The sequence below is a fragment of the Perca fluviatilis genome, chromosome 4, assembly GCF_010015445.1.
Source record: "Perca fluviatilis chromosome 4, GENO_Pfluv_1.0, whole genome shotgun sequence".
NCBI lineage: Eukaryota > Metazoa > Chordata > Actinopteri > Perciformes > Percidae > Perca > Perca fluviatilis.
The window spans coordinates 3,166,576-3,181,225 of record NC_053115.1 but is presented as its reverse complement, the minus strand read 5'-3'; the positions used below and the strand labels follow the sequence as shown (position 1 = coordinate 3,181,225).

The window sequence follows — 14,650 nt, the reverse complement described above, 5'->3', positions numbered from 1 at the left end:
AAATTTGCTCTTGAGTACAGTACTTGAGTAAATGTACTTAGTTACATTGCAACGGGTTGACAACCACCACATGTGTGGCCTGTTGCACAAACCATGGAGTCCTGTGATAATAGGCCAGTCTGATGTTGACCCCCCCCAGAAGTGTTGTTATCCACTCCCAGCCACTGGACACAGTAGGTCAACTGTTCACATGGGCGCAGTGGGTGACATGTAGACACACACAGAGAGGGAGACACAGGCTTGTATTGTTGCTGTCAACACTGTTGTCAAATGTTCTGCTATTGACAGCGTCGTTATGAGCACCATACTTATTATTTTCTAACTATTCTGAGGAAGAGTCTCCGGAGAAGTGAGTTGGATGAGGAGCCAAGGACAACATAAACAAGTGACGAAAAAACCATAACCATGTCTGGCAGAGAAATGGGGACTGACCGAGCAAATAAGGCAGTTATTGTTGTCTAGTGAGGACCGACTCCAAGAAAAGAAGGAATGGAAGGAAACAAAAGGTCATCTTTACTACGGCTACAGGCCGGACACATAGAGAAGAAGAGGAGAATCTGACATCATATTTCTGACTACATGCTTTGTGTAACTAATCATAAAAGATGTCAGGCAAGAGTAGGATATTTTTTATAATTGTTTAGAGGGACATGGGCTCCAGCACAAGCTCAATGTTGATAACTTTCTGTCTTGGCTCAAAAGTCCTATGACCTGCTGCTTTTTGGATGCTTTTATATAGGCCTTAGTGGTCTCCTAATACTGTATCTGAAGTCTCTTTTATATAGGCCTTAGTGGTCCCCTAATACTGTATCTGAAGTCTCTTTTATATAGGCCTTAGTGGTCCCCTAATACTGTATCTGAAGTCTCTTTTATATAGACCTTAGTGGTCCCCTAATACTGTATCTGAAGTCTCTTTTATATAACCTTAGTGGTCCCCTAATACTGTATCTGAAGTCTCTTTTATATAGACCTTAGTGGTCCCCTATTACTGTATCTGAAGTCTCTTTTATATAAACCTTAGTGGTCCCCTTAGTGGACCGCAGCTCTAGTTCACCTGCTGGCATAATGTAAAAATGCTCTATAAATTCTGGCTGTGTTAAAGGGGCGCTATGCAGTTTTGGCCATGACAACAAAGCTGTTCAGTTAAGGTAAATTAAGCTAAAAAAGAACTGCATAGTTCCCCTTTAATATAACTTGCTGTTATGCCGTGTATTCCAGCAAACGCTGCACAAGGGCAACAACTTGTATTATCTTGTAATGTTGTTGGGTGGCTGGATAATGGCAGCGAAAATCAGACTGAACACACCAGCTGTTTAACCACGCTGGTTTCTGTGAAGCACCACTGTCTGCACCGTTCCTCTCCTTTAGGGAAAGTGTGTGTGTGTGTGTGTGTGTGTGTGTGTGTGTTTGTGTGTGTCTGTGTGTGTTTATATGTGTGTATGCACGCAGTTGCACAGGCAAAAGCTGAATTTTTTTTTAGTCACTATGAATTACTGGAGCACACAGTAATGTAACCTCAGGCCTGAGGTCAGTTTTGACCCATCACACATGTACACAGACACAGATGTGTGCATGTGCTTCTCTGTACCTCTCTCTCACACACACACACACACACACAAAAACACACACACACACACACACACACACACACACACACACACACACACACACACACACACACACACACAAAATTAGAGGAGACCACGGTGTCTGGTGCGTTTTTTGAATGCGGTGACCGGAGCATCAACACCGACACTTTCATTTCATTCATTTCATTTAATTGTATTTATATAGCACAAGTAAACACAACAGAAGTTGACCACTGTGCTTCACATAACAAGAGTCAGATAAGAAAATGGAATAAAACATCCTTCAGACAACAAAAAGACATAAATAAAAAATAAGAATTTAAAGAAATGCACGCTCCAAGAGATAAAACTTTAGTTTGAGTTTAAACTCCTATAAGGAGGACAGCGATCTCAAGGAGACGGGGAGGCTATTCCACACTTGTGATTGGTTTAAAGAAATGCAAACAACCAAGATCATTGGTTTCTGTATCCTCCACGGCGCTGCCTCTGGAGATTGGTCTGGCTACATATTCTGCAGATAAGAAACCACTTTAGAATTACACCGAAAGAAAGTCAGTGGCTGTGTCTCAAAGCGCGTATACTTGCACACTTCAAACACTTAGTTTTAAGGATATCGTGGAGATAACGCAAAAAGTCAGAGCACTGAAAGTGCCAGGATGAGCCCCTAAAAACAGTCGAAAAGTTCAGTGTGGAACGATGGACACTACGCGACTACAAACGAGCCATCTACGACCCAGTGCGTATAAAAAGGGGGGAGGGACCGAGGCGTGGACCGGAAGCTGATTGGGTAACGCAACGTCACATAGGTTTCGCTTCCCGGATTTCCACCGAAACGGCTATGATGGGCGACTCGTTCAGAATATGATCTGGTACTTTACGAAAATAGTTGTAGTTTGGGACGATACTAACCATCCAAAGAGATCACTACGGCAGGAAGTGGTCAGTGCACGTTAGCAGTGTACTGACACAACCTGAGCGTATCTACTTTTTTGTCCTCCCTCTATTTTTCCATCTTCTCAGACCGCATGCATCCTGCAATGTACCTTTCTTTATTTTTTCTCTCTTTCTTTCCGTTTCATTCAGTTGCTCTCTGCGTCTCTGTCGTTCCCCCCCCCCTTCTTGACCCTCCTAGAGATCACAGCTTGCGCTGGCAGCTCATTGGGCTGTCAGAAACAGGAAGTTGTCATGCCAGGTCTGCCCCGACGCTGCGCCAGAGCTTCTTGTTAACGACCTCAAAGGGTCATTCAATTTCAACAAACGATGGAGGGGGAAAAAAAACTGAAGAGACTCAGAAAAATATTTGCCTGGGGTTTTTATATCTGAGCATGTGCACATGTGAACTCATCACCCAGCATGTGCACATAGATGTGTATCTCCATGCCTGTCAATGTATGCTGTATATTATATATATATATTATAAACAAACAAACAATTTTCTTACAAAAAGGTTTATTTCAACTGATGGTCATATTGGACTGGTCCAAGATGAATATATAAATAAGGACCATGTCGACAGGACAGGACATGTTCTACTGGTTGGTTGAAAGTATATAATACCTTTAAGAACAGGACATGTTCTACTGGTTGGACAGTATAAAATATATAAATAAGGACCATGTCTAACAGAACAGGACATGTTCTACTGGTTGGACAGTATAAAATATATAAATAAGGACCATGTCTAACAGGACAGGACATGATCTACTGGTTGGACAGTATAAAATATATAAATAAGGACCATGTCTAACAGGACAGGACATGATCTAGACACGTTGACAGTATAAAATATATAAATAAGGACCATGTCTACAGAACAGGACATGTTCTACTGGTTGGACAGTATGAAATATATAAATAAGGACCATGTCTAACAGGACAGGACATGTTCTAGTTGGACAGTATAAAATATATAAATAAGGACCATGTCTACAGGACAGGACATGTTCTAGTTGGACAGTATAAAATATATAAATAAGGACCATGTCTACAGGACAGGACATGTTCTACTGGTTGGACAGTATAAAATATATAAATAAGGACCATGTCTACAGGACAGGACATGTTCTACTGGTTGGACAGTATAAAATATATAAATAAGGACCATGTCTACAGAACAGGACATGTTCTACTGGTTGGACAGTATAAAATATATAAATAAGGACCATGTCTACAGAACAGGACATGTTCTACTGGTTGGACAGTATAAAATATATAAATAAAGAGAAAAAGACACAACTTTTCTTTCTCTTCTCTGATTTGTTGTCTCTATTTCTTCACTCATACTGTCACTCTGTTGAAATATGAACACACATATGCTGCATAGGGTTTGTCACGTAGTGGACCCGTGTGCTGACGTGCACTAAAATGTGCACGTGGCGCAGTAACTGGCCAATGAAACATGATCATTACAGCGTTTCAAGCTCTAAATCAAAACACAACTAAGCCACACAGCCAACTGATGGGACGCAGCGCTCCGCAAAATAAACTAAATATTGCATACTTATTGCGACACTTTCGATATATTGCGATAACGATATTGAGTCGATATATCTTGCAACCACATAACGCAGGCTCCGCCAGATGGATCCGCAGTGTTGCTCGGCATATCCATCCTGTGAGACTTTCCGTTGGAGTTTTGGAAGAATATATTGGCTTTAGTGGATGATATTGTCTATCACCACTGTCGTGTTGATGGGGCCAATAACAATCAGATCAAACTCTTAATCGAAAAAAAACGAGAAGAGCAGAAACATCTTTCTCCTCGAGAAAAGCCTCCAGTGCTGTTTTTTTTTTGCTCTTCTTTCAATGAAGGAATACTTTCTAATTTGGATAAAACTCGCTGCGATAGCTACGCTCATCTCATCCGTGGAAGCCGCCACTTTGTTTAGACTGAACAGTCGCTTCTCGTTGGCGTCACACCTAAACCTGCCTCAAAACCCAACGCTGATTGGTCGGCCGTTTGGCGAACGGCTCCAAATTTTCTCTATCTCAAGATGCCAGACTGATCGGAGAGGAGAAAACTGGAGCTCGCCAGATCAGGACGCTCTCACCAGGCTATACTGCAGAGGCAACAACCACTGAACTGCTCTCGTCACTGGCCAAATGGACAATATTTGGTTTGCACGGAGCAGCTCATGTTTTTACCCATTCCTCCCACTGCAACAGTTCTCAGTTGTTAGTTAATCAGCGTGGTTACATTTTCAGAAACTAGGCTACTGGCGTATTTCTGCAATAATATAATTTCTTCAACATTGTAAACGAGAAACACAGTTTGCGCGGTACAGAGAAAAAGGTTTGATCCCTGGCCCTGCAGTCCCACATTGAAGTGTCTTTGGGCAAGACGCTGAACCCCAAATGGCTCCTAATGCTGCTCCATCGCTGTGGGAATGTGTGTGCATGTTTATCTGATGAGCAGGTGGCACCTTGTATGCCAGCCTCGGCCACAGTGTGTGAATGGTGAATGGTGTCTGTACTGTGTAAAAGGGCTTTGAGTAGTCGTTAAGAACAGATAAGCGCTATTAAAATGCATTTACTGTGTGTGTGTGTGTGTGTGTGTGTGTGTGTTGTTGTGTGTGTGTGTGTGTGTGTGTGTGTGTGTGTGTGTGTGTGTGTGTGTGTGTGTGTGTGTGTGTGTGTGTGTGTGTGTGTGTGTGTGTGTGTGTGTGTGTGTGTGTGTGTGTGTGTGTGTGTGTGTGTGTGTGTGTGTGTGTGTGTGTGTGTGTGTGTGTGTGTGTGTGTGTGTGTGTGTGTGTGTGTGTGTGTGTGTGTGTGTGTGTGTGTGTGTGTGTGTGTGTGTGTGTGTGTGTGTGTGTGTGTGTGTGTGTGTGTGTGTGTGTGTGTGTGTGTGGTCAGACAGTGCCACCAATATAAGACCAACTTTCTCCCTTTTGACCCATTGACTGAAGCCACATTCTCCTGATTGGCTGCAAGCATCCAGAACCTAAAGTTGTACCTTTCTTCAAACAGAGGAGTCTATTGTCTACAAGATAAATGAAGCACACCGCCAGTGTTACACATACACACTGTCCATCGCAATCAGGAATTTTCTCACTCGCGACACATGCAATTAAGTTGTTCAAGATGGCAAAAGAGAGACCAAAGTGAATAAAGGCTCCCAATCAGTGTGGGTGGCTGTTGCATTTCACTGTATCCTGTTTGGAAAAGAGACCCTTTCAATTCTATTTCAAAGCACCAGAGCAGAGCAACAGAGGAGAGAAAGCAAGTGAGGACATTTTAAATAGAATTCCCTGTTTATATTAGAGATTAGATTATACTCTGTGATAGGGCTGCTCGATTATGGGAAAAAATATAATCACGATTATTTCGGTCAATATTGAAATCACGATAATTTAACACGATTACTCGTTGACTTCTGGAAAGATGTTGCAATTATTGTACTTAAACAGTGGAAAAGGTCAAATAAATCAACAGTAAAAAAACACATACAGCTGTGAACTTTGCCTTAATACTTTTCCTATTGAAACTTTATTTTGTCATTCAGAACACAAAAGAGAAAATAAGAGTTTACTTGCAAAACGTAATGAGCTAAATAATAGTTTTTCTCGATTATTCTGTTTTTGTGATCATTGGAAGCCGAAATCATAATCACGATTTAAATTTTGATTAATTGCACAGCCCTACTCTGTGAGACTGTCCTCCCCTGAGAAATGCTCCCAGAGGCCTTTTGTTCAAGCAGCAATTACGACTTATATTTACGTTTCTAGTGGTGGCGCCCTCTAGTGGCTGTAGTAATTAGACGGGAATTGAAGCAGGAAGCAAGGTGAGTGGGTAGAGCAGAGCAGGCGCACATATACTTTTTATTTTATGCCTCGACGCAGGGGTCCAAAAGCCCCAAAAAAATGAAATAAAAGTAAACGGCAAGTTTTTTTTTAACTTAACGAACGTCACACACAATGTCGGATTTTAACCCAAACCACGATCCTTTTCTAAACTTAAAGGGTAACTACAATTTGTTCAACCTGGACCCTATTTTCCCATGTTTTTGTGTCTGACAGTTGTCAGCGGAGAAACAAGCTACAGTGCAAGTTAATGGGGCCGTTATGCAGCTTGTATTAATGTTCACAAAAGTGCTTGTTTTTGCCCTGGGTGTGTGTGAAGTCTTCTGGTAGCTGTGCCGAGAGAAATCTCAATCATTCCCAATCTTACAGAGACGGAGAGCGTAGGTATATGTAAGGAGATAACATAGGCACAGGCTAATTACTGATCACTAACATGCTAGTTAACATTAGGAATTAAACCTAAACAGATAATGGAAGTCCAAACTGCCTGTGAGCTTCTCCTGTACTATACGGTAATTCCTCTACTGTGTGACAGTAAGTCTCGTGGTTATGACCCAGTCGTTAGCCTATTGTTATAAAAGCGTCTGCTACGGAGCCATAACGTGAGGTACAAGGTAATGGAGCCTTTTATACATTGTCGTGTTTCTTTAGAAATAAACAACGGACAAATAGTCTTTAAACGCTTCAGATGTAAAGTTATTCGCTGTCAAAGTGGCGCCAAAATGAATGGGAGTCAATGGGATGCTAACGGGAGGTGATGGCTTGTTAGCATCAAAATGGCGCCATAGGAGCTACAGGTTGTTGACAGACGCTTACCCCCTTGGTATTTTCTTGTGTAAAATGTTTTCCAGGATAAGAATGATCAAGTCATAAAATATATCAATATCATGGTATGGTATCAAGTGTCTGTGAAATTATAAACCCAGAAACCGTAACGCTTACTGACTGAGAGCAATGAATAGAAAATACAACAGAACATCAGTAGAAAGTTGCTGGAACAAAAGAGCGAAGGTCATTTTTGGTCCACATCGCATCAATAAACACAGAAAGATCACCACAAACCAAACTAGTAAAAGGACCCAGCGCTGTTACTCAGCTTGTGACACAAAGAGGTCTTTGTACTTGTTGTTTTTCAATGCAGACGCGTGGATTACACATCTGTTTTAGACCACAGTGTCAACTACAGTGTACTTTTCTTCTGTTCTACTCTTGTACGTTTGAGGTACCCCCCTTTCTGCAGTATACAGCTCTACCCTGCTGAGGCTCTGGGAAAGCCAGCCTTCACAAAGAGAACAACAACCGCAACCACAAACACAGCGGCACTTTAGCAAGTCTATAATGGTGTGGATTTGTCTCTTTGCTCCTCCATTTAACCCTTTTAATCTGCTTTATCTGATCACCAGTTCCCTAAAGTAAACGTATACGATATTGTGTATTTTGTCTTGACAGTCGACTGATTGTCAAATGACAATGTTATCATTTAGTGTCACTGTCTGAATATCCACATTGAGCTGGAAGAAAGCTCCTACCACGCTGCAGCAAATGATGGCTGCTAAGATATCTGTATGTGTTCGAAATAGATGGTAATTGCACCTTTTACTGACAGATGAAATTGCACACTACTGGGCCAAAAGCATTTTCCAGCTCTAGAAATACGAAGCCAAGGTCTCAGTTGCTGCTTCAGCTGCTCGTTGAATATGATTGCGTGCTATTAACAGCATTTAAAAAGGTTGACATTTCTGCTGTGGCTGTTGCTTTTTCTCTTTTCTTCAACCAGAAGTGTGTTTCCCATCCATCAAAGAGTCATACGAGCTGAATTTGATTTCTAAAAGGGCTTCTCCTTTTTCGTAATTAGAAATCCACCTTTTCTCTGTACTAATCTGGGGATTGTTTGCATCCCCTGTCAACCTTTTGAGCTGCTGCCTCCACTCGCTGTTTAATTTATGGCTGCCACCCACACTTCTCTGGCTCGGAGAATGCTCCCAGGCATTTGTGCATATCTTACACATTTATACAGGTATATTTTGCCTCTACTGTAGAAATGAAAGTGCATATATAGTTTGGCGCCTTAATCTTATTTCACAATTATTTAACGCTTCGGCAACACTGCACTTGAAGCTATCGATGACAAAATCCAAATGACACTTAGTGACAAGACGATTGTTTGACTGCAGGGGTGGCCTCGCTTTCCCAGCATTGGACACTTGATGATTTCGCCACTATCAATTATCAATTTCTCTTCAATGACCACTGACAAGCAAAAAAGCAGGCTACCCCCCCTCCCACAGGGAGGCTACCGAATTTCAAATCCGACTCGTTTGGAAACTTTCTCTCATTTTTAAACATTTTATGTGAGATATAAGCTGCAGTTGCTGAATCTGTCTTCATTTTAGATAAAAAATGGTCAGTTTTAAAAGATTTTTTTCATCATATTTCGAGAGGCAGCGAGTCTACACATCTCTGAGCCTTTCCCAGTAATGAGCAGAACCACAGACACACGCATATATGTACAAATCATGGAGACCCCATTACACCAATCTCTGTAGCACACAAACACAGAGGAAAAGAAGAGAACAAAAGGATGAGTGCAAGAAAGTGACCACTAACTAGTAGGGCTGCCTGTGGTTGTGTAACCTACTGGGGGGAGAGAATATAACGATCAGCTGCTTTCCCGCGTTTTTTTTCTGCCTCATTACAGATGACACAAAAAACTGTCTTTGGTCAAGCGGCACAACACCCTCTGCAGCTTGTGTCACGGGGCATTTCAACTTTCTTTGATATATGGTATACTATGTTTTGTACATAATAATAATAAAAAAAAAAAAATAGTTAAAATCTGTTTTTCGAAAATGCTTTGCATTCCGAAAACCTTTTGAGCCATTGAGAATGAGGACATACGTCACGATTTGGGAGGTGTCTGAGCACGTCCACCATTTTGGGATCCTATACGCTATCGGTTGCCAGGGGCAACAGTGTCAGAGCGACACAGACACGGAGCTGGAAAGATGGCTCAAGGAATTATCATCAAGGCGTTTTGTTCTCTTAATACATCCATGGTTTAAACAGAGGAATTACGAGAAAATTAAGAAGAAGGCAGCGAAAGAAAAAAGGGCCCTTACAGAGACAAACTGATAGGAACAACAACCTCTGAAACTGGTCCAGTATATTAATCAGTTAGTGTCCACTAAAAGTTCAGTTTTTGCTGCTGACAGACTCAGATTATTATTCTAAGTGTCTGACAACATTATGGAAAGGATCCCTACAGAGATAGACCTTTTAGTTAAAGAGTAAGATCCTTTTAGTTTAACATGAAACAGCCCCGAAATCACCATCACCAAACTCCACCAGACTCCATGGAAATAATCAGGACTTTTATCATCGTAAAACACACTTCATTCAAAGTGAACAGAAAGGAAATAAAATTATCAAAAGCCGTCTTGGTTCATCTTTCCACTGTTCCAACAATCACCACTCTGGTTTGGTTGAAATAAACCCTTAATTCACCCATTTACATGTGGAAATATGCTGGCTCTATACACGCTAAAGTCCTGATTATTTACATGGAGTTGTATTATTTAATCTGGTGGAGATATGCTGGCTCTATACACGCTAAAAGTCCTGATTATTTACATGGAGTCTGGTGGAGATATGCTGGCTCTATACACGCTAAAAGTCCTGATTATTTACATGGAGTCTGGTGGAGATATGCTGGCTCTATACACACTAAAAGTCCTGATTATTTACATGGAGTCTGGTGGAGTTTGGTGATGGTGATTTTGGGGCTGTTTCATGTTAAACTAAAAGGATCTTACTCTTTAACTAAAAGGTCTATCTCTGTAGGGATCCTTTCCAGTCAGTGTGGTGTCTCTGTGCTGGACCAGAGAAAGGTCCTTTCTTCTAATTGCAGCCACCCAAGAAATCCGACGTCTCCTTGTCGCATCGGAGACATGCTCTCCTTCATGCTTTTTCCATGTAGGGAAACGAAAAAACTTTAACACATGGTTCCTGTGGTTTCCAGGACAATCGTGTGAGACACTGGAGCATTTTTTTTTACAAAGCAGTGTTTTACAGGCATTTAAAAATAGTGAGGAATTGCAACAACCTCCTCTGCTACCAACACAATGAATATGGTATGGTATCCTCCCAAAATGGCGAAAGGGGGCGGGGCGCTGTGTAGTGATGTCATCTCCACATTCTCAATACGTAAACATTTTCTTTTTCCTTTAAAGGTCCTATGACATGCTGCTTTTTGGATGCTTTTATATAGACCTTAGTGGTCCCCTAATACTGTATCTGGAGTCTCTTTTATATAGACCTTAGTGGTCCCCTAATACTGTATCTGAAGTCTCTTTTATATAGGCCTTAGTGGTCCCCTAATACTGTATCTGAAGTCTCTTTTATATAGGCCTTAGTGGTCCCCTAATACTGTATCTGAAGTCTTTTATATAGGTCTTAGTGGTCCCCTAATACTGTATCTGAAGTCTCTTTTATATATGTTTTGGTGTATGTCACTCTCTCTCTCTTTGTCTCTTTTCTCTATCCCAGAGTGTATTCCTCAGCAACATGAACAAGATGAAGAACTTTAAGAGGCGTTTCTCTCTTTCTGTTCCTCGCACGGAGACCATTGAGGAGAACGAGTTCACTGAGCAGATAAACCAGTTCAACATACGGCACACTCAGGGTAAGAACCCCCATTTTCCTCACATAACTCTTCATAACTCAAAGACATACTCTTCTATATACGACTTACAGAACATGTATAGCAACAACTATTTGCTATGTAAAGATTTAGTGGAGCAATGGCATCCTGAGCAGAGTCACACTCCCTCTTTGTGTCTTGAAATCTGAGCCTCTCTGTTCTTTGTTTTGGTAACCGGGCCATATGAGTTTCTCAATAGTCCAATCTTCTATGATATGCAAATCTGAAAACACTTTATTATTGTATTATCAAATGTTTGGACTGAAATTACATCATGAACACGGCAGTTTTATAGTACAGGTAGTCTATATCGACGAGGTTTCATTTCCGAGATGCTGCCGGATGCCCCTCATTCGGCCGGATGTCCATCCCGTTCTCTCTCCGAACTCGTAAAATATGGACGTTTGGACAGTGGCTGTCAGCGTCTGAAGCAACAACCAATCCCCCTTCACGTAATCCCCACAGGGAGGCTGGTCGGGGTGGAGGATGGGTCAAACACAGGACTGTCAACTAGGAGGCCAGGGATCGTGTCATGTTTCCTAAAGTCGCTTTCTTCTTTTCCTAAACCCAATGTCCCGTTCTTCCCGCGGGTCACGGAAACGTAAGCGCCACCCATGACCTTTTCCTTGACATAACCGCGTCAAAAAGTGACGCCAATAGTCCAGACCAAGCGCGTTTAGATAAAGCGCGTTATATGACGCTAAAGGAGACTTTTAGCATCAATAACGACGACAAAGGCACCTGACCGAGCGTCCGTATTTTACGAGATGGGAGTGAGAATCTGTTGGGATGTCGGTTACCAACCGCTTTCTCTGTGTTGGCGTTCTAACCTCCGGTGGATTTGTGAGGACTATGGTTACCTGCTCCTCAGATCTCTGCAGGGTAAATCCAGACAGCTAGCTAGACTATCTGTCTAATCTGAGTTTTCTGTTGCACGACTAAAACTACTTTTGAACGTACACACGTTCCACCAAAACAAGTTCCTTCCCGAGGCTATTTTGCAGAGGCACCTTTGGTCCGTCCGGCGCTTAGCCCCGCCCAAGATGATTGTGATTGGTTTAAAGAAATGCCAATAAACCAGAGCATGTTTTTCTCCCATCCTGGATTGCTGTGTGGACTAGCCGGACCCTCCTCCGTAGCGCTGTAGAGGAAGGTCTGGCAATGCGAGTGTACAGGCAAACTAAGCACAGCACATAACATGACCTCCATATCATCAACCACAGCACAGCAAGAACTTAAAAACTCACAGCCAGCCACAGGTCACCGTTATCGTGACTCTTAACTCTATACCAGAAGAACTGGCAGTGAGGACCACTATTACACTTCGCATAGTGCACAATTTGAGGGTGACGCTGTGTAACGCTTACCTTGCATGGCAGCTGTATTCTCACAAAATCACGAGATAATCGCCAAATCACATATCGCACTGAAATCCATCTTGCCAGGCTTCAAGTTTGCGTTTGTGTCTGAACAGCAGTGAACCGAACCAATCAGCGTCCGGTGGGGAGTTACCGTTGACTTCAAGGCACCTAACCCTAACCCAAACCCAAATTTAACCTTAACCTTAACCTAACCTTAACCTTAACCATTGCCTGTGTGACAGCCGCCGTCATTCAAAACAACAGTGGCGAACATGATGGACAGATGGTTCAACCAATCACCTGCCAGGTATTTTTTCCTGCCCTTTCCCAAACAGATTCCTTCTCAGATGGTTGTGTTAACAAACTATCTGGCTCGTCAGGTTAATGTAACGGTAATACTATGAATATAAAGTGATAATCCATTCCACAAACTCAACAAAAAATTAAAGTCATCATCTAAACGTCGCCAGAGAGAGTCTGTTTGCGGCACCTGCAAACGTTAGCAAAACAGCCAAAATACACAGAGCTATTTATAAAGCCGAAGCCCCATCTAGTGGAAAAGTCACACTGCGCCACTGGTTACTAATGCCTGTGAAAAACAATTGTATCCGCCCCGTGAATAGCATCCTCTCCAAAATGTAATGGGTGCTTCCTTGGCTCATTCCACACCCTTCCACCAAGTTCCATGAAAATCAGGGCAAAAGCTATTCCATAATCAATTCAATTCAATTTTATTTATAGTATCAAATCATAACAGAGTTATCTCGAGACACTTTACAGATAGAGTAGGTCTAGTCCACACTCTATAAAATTCCAAAACCCCAACAATTACAGTAATTCCCTCAAGAGCAAGCATTAGCAGTGGCTGTTGCGACAGTGGCGAGTAAAAACAGACCCGGGCAGACCCAGACTCTTGGTAGGCGGTGTCTGACGGGCCGGTTGGGCCCTGTGATGAACAGTGGCAAATAATAATCCTGCTTACAGACAAAAAATCAGATCAACAGAGCCAAAAACATGGCCTCCTCGGTGGGCTTAATAACCCATTGGTTAATTAAGCATGGTCAAAGTCCTGAAGCCTGAGCTCCTCTACTTCCTAGTGTCTTTTGGTCCATGTATGAATGAACAGCTCATGTCTATTAATAGAGCACGAACTGCAATATCATTCTGGTTTTTAATACCAAACACAAAGGCGTTCCTTCCTTCTATCCATGTCTGTAGCGGACCCTCACAGATTAACCAGGGCTTTTCCAACTATGGCTGGCACCACAACTGGATCTTAGCCACAGAGGATCAGCACGCTTCAAAGAGAAATGGTGGGATAAGTAGGGCGGTAGATAATGCAAAGGAACTGAATGCATTCGGAATTACGCATTCGAGTGTCTCTGCGTTATGTATGTATGTATGCATGCAGAGTTTGACTGTGAAGATAGTACAAAGAGATGCGATAACAATGAATTGCGTGAAAAGATTATGCACCTTTTTAGATCTCAGAGCGTTCATCAGGATGGCATCACTGTGCGTTGTTGTTCATGCTTTGCTTTAAAGTGGGAAATAAAGCCTAGATGTGATGCTTCATGTTTATATTTGATGCATAAAAGTCAATAGAAGGAGAGAAGTAAATCAAGTGGAAAGCAAGAAAGGTAAAGATGTGTAAAGGCCGTTTTACAGTCGCCGTAGCCGAGCTCGCGCTTGCCAATGTGACGTGAAAATGACGTAGATCTCGCTGGCGCGCGCCAGGATTTTGAACACACCTCCCTGTAAGACCAGCACGCCCAGAATGCACCTGAACACACCTCCCTGTAAGACCAGCACACCCAGAATGCACCTGAACACACCTCCCTGTAAGACCAGCACACCCAGAATGCACCTGAACACACCTCCCTGTAAGACCAGCACGCCCAGAATGCACCTGAACACACCTCCCTGTAAGACCAGCACGCCCAGAATGCACCTGAACACACCTCCCTGTAAGACCGTTACGCCCAGAATGCACCTGAACACACCTCCCTGTAAGACCAGCACGCCCAGAATGCACCTGAACACACCTCCATGTGAGACCAGCACGCCCAGAATGCACCTGAACACACCTCCCTGTAAGACCAGCACGCCCAGAATGCACCTGAACACACCTCCCTGTAAGACCAGCACGCCCAGAATGCACCTGAACACACCTCCCTGTAAGACCAGCACGCCCAGAATGCA

General features: G+C 42.6%; 1 protein-coding gene across 1 annotated transcript in view; it reads left to right on the top strand.

The window, feature by feature from the left end:
- The window catches only part of cdk18 (cyclin dependent kinase 18), an 83,297-nt gene that overhangs the window by 25,538 nt on the left and 43,109 nt on the right, over positions 1–14,650 (top strand). The window contains exon 2 of the mRNA XM_039799058.1: positions 10,934–11,069. Within this exon, the coding sequence (XP_039654992.1) occupies positions 10,952–11,069 (118 nt within the window). The 5' untranslated portion in view covers positions 10,934–10,951. The remainder of the gene's footprint in view (positions 1–10,933; positions 11,070–14,650) is intronic.